This window comes from Nerophis ophidion, linkage group LG01 (assembly GCF_033978795.1).
Source record: "Nerophis ophidion isolate RoL-2023_Sa linkage group LG01, RoL_Noph_v1.0, whole genome shotgun sequence".
NCBI classification, from domain to species: domain Eukaryota; kingdom Metazoa; phylum Chordata; class Actinopteri; order Syngnathiformes; family Syngnathidae; genus Nerophis; species Nerophis ophidion.
This window is the reverse complement of record NC_084611.1, coordinates 89,352,357-89,359,856: the sequence shown is the minus strand read 5'-3', so window position 1 is coordinate 89,359,856 and position 7,500 is coordinate 89,352,357. Positions and strand designations below refer to the sequence as shown.

The 7,500-nt window shown below is 43.6% G+C and overlaps 1 protein-coding gene across 1 annotated transcript in view; it reads left to right on the top strand.

The window, feature by feature from the left end:
• Window positions 1–7,500, top strand: part of LOC133561595 (slit homolog 1 protein-like) — a 96,817-nt gene that overhangs the window by 60,945 nt on the left and 28,372 nt on the right. Inside the window, exons 20-23 of the mRNA XM_061914989.1 lie at window positions 473–642; window positions 4,088–4,226; window positions 4,301–4,369; window positions 4,672–4,743. Coding sequence (XP_061770973.1) covers window positions 473–642; window positions 4,088–4,226; window positions 4,301–4,369; window positions 4,672–4,743 — 450 coding nt within the window. The remainder of the gene's footprint in view (window positions 1–472; window positions 643–4,087; window positions 4,227–4,300; window positions 4,370–4,671; window positions 4,744–7,500) is intronic.

Below are 7,500 nucleotides of genomic sequence, written 5' to 3'. Positions count from 1 at the left end.
TTGATTGGGGAAAATGTCCTTGGAAACGAGGAATTGTTGAAATTCCAGGATTTTTTTTGAGTTGTTAAGGCTGAGCACACAATTCCTGAATATGTTGAAAGTGGAATGGTTTAAATCAGTTGAAAAATGATCAAATGGTGGAAGTTTGAAATATGGCCAATTCATTTTGAATGGGAAAAATGTCCCGGAAAACCCGGTATTCTGGGAATTATGGGAATTTTTGGAATTTGTCCGTGATTCGCAAATAGGCTGAACAGTTTGAAGTTGGAACGGTTTGAATCGGATGAAAAATATGTAAGTGCGAGCAGACACATTCCAATGGTTTTCCATTCTGGCTCTAAAATGGATCATAATTTCGCCTTGCAGAACGGAAAGCTTCTCCCAAATGTTATCCGCTTGGCTTGAAAACCACAACAGTGTGAGTGCGCAGGGAGACAGGTGGCCGCTGTTAACCCCGCCTCCGTCCTCACAGGAACCTCTTGGCCAATCCTTTCAACTGCGACTGTCGCCTGTCCTGGTTCGGGGCGTGGCTTCGGAGCCGGCGAATCGTGACCGGCAATCCTCGCTGCCAAAGCCCCGCCTTCCTGCGGGAGATCCCGCTGCAGGACGTGGCCGTGCCAGACTTCCGTTGCCAAGACCATGGTAAGAACCTCCCAAAATCATGTTAGGTTTCCACTTCAACACAGGTGTCCAACCCAGGGGCCCCGGGGGCCACATCTGGCCTGCTTGGTCATTGAAGGCAGCACTGGACTGTTTAAATGTATGTGGGATATTTCCCAGTGGTCTTGAAGGCAGCACTGGACTGTTCAAGTGTAAGTGGGATATTTCCCAGTGGTCTTGAAGGCAGCACTGGACTGTTCAAGTGTAAGTGGGATATTTCCCAGTGGTATTGAAGGCAGCAATGGACTTTTCAAGTGTTAGTGGGATATTTCCCAGTGGTCTTGAAGGCAGCACAGGACTGTTCAAGGCAAAGTGGAATACTTCCCAGTGGTATTGAAGGCAGCACTGTACTGTTGTAGTGAAAGTGGGATATTTCCCATTGATCTTGAAGGCAGCACTGGGCTCTTATAGTGTAAGTGGGATATTTCCCAGTGGTCTTGAAGGCAGCATTAGACTGTTAAAGTGAAAGTGGGATATTTCCCAGTGGTCTTGAAGGCAGCACTGGACTGTTCAAATGTAAGTGGGATATTTCCCAGCGGTCTGAAGGCAGCACTGGACTGTTCAAGTATATGTGGGATATTTTCCCAGTGGTCTTGAAGGCAGCACTGTACTGTTGTAGTGAAAGTGGGATATTTCCCATTGATCTTGAAGGCAGCACTGGGCTCTTATAGTGTAAGTGGGATATGTTCTAGTGGTCTTGAAGGCAGCACTGTACTGTTGTAGTGGAAGTGGGATATTTCCCATTGATCTTGAAGGCAGCACTGGGCTCTTATATGTGGGATATTTCCCAGTGGTGATGAAGGCAGCACTGAACTTTTCAAGTGTAAGTGGGATATTTCCCATTGGTCTTGAAGGCAGCACTGGACTGTTCAAGTGTAAGTGGGATATTTCCCAGTGGTCTTGAAGGCAGCACTGGACTGTTCAAGTGTAAGTAGGATACTTCCCATTGATCTTGAAGGCAGCACTGGGCTGTTATAGTGTAAGTGGGATATTTCCCAGTGGTCTTGAAGGCAGCACAGGACTGTTCAAGGCAAAGTGGAATACTTCCCAGTGGTATTGAAGGCAGCACTGTACTGTTGTTGTGAAAGTGGGATATTTCCCATTGATCTTGAAGGCAGCACTGGGCTCTTATAGTGTAAGTGGGATATTTCCCAGTGGTCTTGAAGGCAGCACTGTACTGTTGTAGTGGAAGTGGGATATTTCCCATTGATCTTGAAGGCAGCACTGGGCTCTTATAGTGTAAGTGGGATATTTCCCAGTGGTCTTGAAGGCAGCATTAGACTGTTCAAGTATATGTGGGATATTTTCCCATTGGTCTTGAAGGCAGCACTGGACTTTTCAAGTGTAAGTGGGATAATTCCCAGTGGTCTTGAAGGCAGCACTGGACTGTTCAAGTGTAAGTAGGATACTTCCCATTGATCTTGAAGGCAGCACTGGACTGTTATAGTGTAAGTGGGATATTTCCCAGTGGTCTTGAAGGCAGCACTGGGCTGTTATAGTGTAAGTGGGGTATTTCCCAGTGGTCTTGAAGGCAGCACTGGACTGTTTTAGTGTAAGTGGGATATTTCCCAGTGCTCTTTAAGGCAGCACTGGGCTCTTCAAGTGTGAGTGGAATATTTCCCAGTGGTCTTGAAGGCAGCACTGGACTGTTCAAGTGTAAGTAGGATACTTCCCATTGATCTTGAAGGCAGCACTGGGCTGTTATAGTGTAAGTGGGATATTTCCCAGTGGTCTTGAAGGCAGCATTAGACTGTTAAAGTGAAAGTGGGATATTTCCCAGTGGTATTTAAGGCAGCACTGGACTGTTATAGTGTATGTGGGATATTTCCCAGTGGTCTTGAAGGCAGCATTAGACTGTTAAAGTGAAAGTGGGCTATTTCCCAGCGGTCTTGAAGGCAGCACTGAACTGTTCAAGTATATGTGGGATATTTTCCCATTGGTCTTTTAGGCATCACTGGACTGTTATAGTGTAAGTGGGATATTTCCCAGTGATATTGAAGGCAGCACTGGACTTTTCAAGTGTAAGTGGGATATTTCCCAGTGCTCTTTAAGGCAGCACTGGGCTCTTCAAGTGTGAGTGGAATATTTCCAAGTGGTCTTGAAGGCAGCACTGGACTGTTTGAAGTATAAGTGGGGTATTTCCCAGTGGTCTTGAAGGCAGCACTGGGCTGTTCAAGTGTAAGTGGGATATTTCTCAGTGCTCTTGAAGGCAGCACTGGACTGTTTTAGTGTAAGTGGGATCTTTCCCAGTGGTCTTGTAGGCAGCACTGGACTGTTGAAGTGTAAGTGGGATATTTCCCAGTGCTTTTGAAGGCAGCACTGGACTGTTTTAGTGTAAGTGGGATATATCCCAGTGGTCTTGAAGGCAGCACTGGACTGTTCAAGTGTAAGTAGGATACTTCCCATTGATCTTGAAGGCAGCAATGGGCTGTTATAGTGTAAGTGGAATATTTCCCAGTGGTCTTGAAGGCAGCACAGGACTGTTCAAGGCAAAGTGGAATACTTCCCAGTGGTATTGAAGGCAGCACTGTACTGTTGTAGTGAAAGTGGGATATTTCCCATTGATCTTGAAGGCAGCACTGGGCTCTTATAGTGTAAGTGGGATATTTCCCAGTGGTCTTGAAGGCAGCATTAGACTGTTAAAGTGAAAGTGGGATATTTCCCAGTGGTATTTAAGGCAGCACTGGACTGTTATAGTGTACGTGGGATATTTCCCAGTGGTCTTGAAGGCAGCACTGGACTTTTCAAGTGTAAGTGGGATATTCCCAGTGGTCTTGAAGGCAGCACTGGACTTTTCAATTGTAAGTGGGATATTTCCCAGTGGTCTTTAAGGCAGCACTGGACTGTTCAAGTGTAAGTACAATATTTCCTATTGATTTTGAAGGCAGCACTGGGCTGTTATAGTGTAAGTGGGATATTTCCCAGTGGTCTTGAAGGCAGCACTGGACTTTTCAAGTGTTAGTGGGATATTTCCCAGTGGTGTTGAAGGCAGCACAGGACTGTTCAAGAGAAAGTGGGATATTTCCCAGTGGTATTGAAGGCAGCACTGTACTGTTGTAGTGAAAGTGGGATATTTCCCATTGATCTTGAAGGCAGCACTGGGCTCTTATAGTGAAAGTGGGATATTTCCCATTGATCCTGAAGGCAGCACTGGGCTCTTATAGTGTAAGTGGGATATTTTCTAGTGGTCTTGAAGGCAGCACTGGACTGTTCAATTGTAAGTGGGATCTTTCCCAGTGCTCTTGAAGGCAGCACTGGACTGTTTTAGTGTAAGTGGGATATTTCCCAGTGCTCTTGAAGGCAGCACTGGACTGTTTTAGGGTAAGTGGGATATTTCCCAGTGGTCTTGAAGGCAGCACTGGACTGTTCAAGTATATGTGGCATATTTTCCCAGTGGTCTTGAAGGCAGCAGTGTGTGTGGGTGCAGGTTCAGGTGTGGAGGACAGCAGCTGCTCCCCGGGCCCACAGTGTCCCAGTGAGTGTGCCTGCATGGACACTGTGGTGCGCTGCAGCAACAAGCACCTGCAGGTGCTGCCCAGAGGACTGCCACGCAACCTCAGCGAACTGTGAGCGTCCCCGCCTTCGCCTTCGCCGCCGCCGCCCGTGCCAGTGTGTCTAACTGTGACCTTTGACCTCCCAGCTACCTGGACGGGAACCAGCTGACCCGCGTGCCCAAGGAGCTCGCCACCTTCAGGAACCTGCAGCTTGTGTGAGTCTCCTGCTTCCTGTTTCACTTCACAAACATGGCTGCCTCGCAGCGAGTCACATGACCGGTTGGCGCCCACGCGGAGGTCAAAGGTCAACAAATATTTCTTCATGTTTATTCCAAAAAGTAATGAGGGCTCTACCATAGGAGTCCAGCAGAGGGCGATGTTGGCATGTGTATACTGTATGTACATTGTGTGTGTGTGTGTGTGTACATTGTGTGTGTGTGTGTGTGTGTGTGTGTGTGTGTGTGTGTGTGCGTGTGTGTGTGTGTGTGTGTGTGTGTGTGTGTGTGTTCGACTGCAGAGATTTGAGCAACAACAAAATCAGCTCGCTGGCCGACAACTCCTTCGCCAACATGAGCCAGTTAACCACCTTGTGAGTAACACACACACACACACACACACACGCGCATGAAAACACACGCAGAAAGAAACACACTCACATTAACACAAACATACATTCAAATAAACACACACACAAACACACGTATTTATCTATTCACACACACACACATACATTATAACATTGATTGAAACACACACATACACACATTATAACATTGATTGAAACACACACACACACACACACATACACACATTATAACATTGATTGAAACACACAATCACACACAATAACACGCGCGCACAATAACACAAATACACATTCGAATAAACACACACATTAACGCGCACACAAAAACACTCACATGTATTTATCTATTCACACACACACACACACACACACACACACAAACACACACACACACACACACACGCACACACATACACACACACATAATAACATTGATACACATTTAAATAGACACACACATTCAAACACACACACAACACACACTAACAAACTCACGCATACACACACACACACACACACACCCACACACAAACACACACATTAACATACATGCACACAAACACACATGCACATTAACACAAAAACACGCGCACAATAACACAAACAAACTAACACAAACACACATACAATAACACAAATACACATTCTAATAAACACACACATTAACACACATACACACAAACTTACACAAACCCATATGCACATTAACCCCCCCACAAACACACACAACAATAACACAAACACACGCGCACAACAACACAAACAAACTCACACAAACAATAACACAAACGCACATCCACATTAACACACACACTTATAAGCACACATTAACACAAATATACACACTCACACACAAACACACACTCACATTAACACTAATACACATTCAAATAAACACCAATTAACACACACACTAACACCAACACACATTAACACAAACACACAATCTTACACAAACACACATGCACATTAACACACACAAACACACAAAATAACACAAACACGCGCACAATTACACAAACAAACTAACACAAACATGAACACACACACACACATTCTAATAAACGCAAACACATTAACACACATACACACAAACTTACACAAACACATAAGCACATTAGCCCCCGCCCCCACACACAAACACACGATAACACAAACAAACTGACACAACCACACAAACAATAACACAAACGCACACGCACATTAACACACACACTTATAAGCACACATTAACACAAATATACACTCACTCGCACAAACACACACTCACATTAACACTAATACACATTCAAATAAACTCCAATTAACACACACACACATTAACACTAACACACACACACATTCTAATAAACGCTCACAAATTAACAAACATACACACACACTTACACGAACACATATGCACATTAACCCCCCCCACACACACACACAAACACACAACAATAACACAAACAAACTGACACAACCACACAAACAATAACACAAACGCACACGCACGTTAACACACACATTTATAAGCACACATTAACACAAATATACACACACACGCACAAACACACTCACATTAACACTAATACACATTCAAATAAACACCAATTAACACACACACACATTAGCACTAACACACACACACACAGTAACACTAACACACACACGTTAACACGAACACAAATTGATAATAACACTCACACACACATTAACACGGACACACTTTAACACTAACACACACACACGAACACACATTAACACAAACATACACACACATTAACTCAAACACACACATTAACACTAACACACATTCACACACACATTAAAACACACACACTAACACAAACACACACACACACATTAACACAAACACACACAAACAAACACACACAATAACACAAACACACGCACACAATAACACAAACAAACTAACACAAACACACAAACAATAACACAAATACACATTCTAATAAACGCACACACATTAACACAGATACACAAAGTTACATAAGCACATTAACCCCCCCACACACACACACAAACACACAACAATAACACAAACAAACTGACACAACCACACAAACAATAACACAAACGCACACACACATTAACACACATATTTATAAGCACACATTAACACAAATATACACACACGCGCACAAACACACACTCACATTAACAATAATACACATTCAAATAAACACCAATTAACACACACACACACATTAGCACTAACACACACACACACAGTAACACTAACACACACACGTTAACACAAACACACATTGATACTAACACTCACACACACGTTAACACGGACACACTTTAACACTAACACACACACACGAACACACATTAACACAAACATACACGCACACAATAACTCAAACACACACATTAACACTAACACGCATTCACACACACACATTAAAACACACACTAACACAAACACACACACATTAACACAAACACACACAAACACACAAAATAACACAAACACACGCGCACAATAACACAAACAAACACAAACGCACAAACAATAACACAAATACACATTCTAATAAACGCACACACATTAACACACATACACACAAACTTACACAAACACATATGCACATTAACCCCCCCCCCACACACACACACACAAACACAAAACAACAACACAAACACACGCACACAATAACACAAACAATAACACACACGCACATTAACACACACATTAACACAAATATACGCACTCACGCACAACCACACACTCACAATAACACTAATACA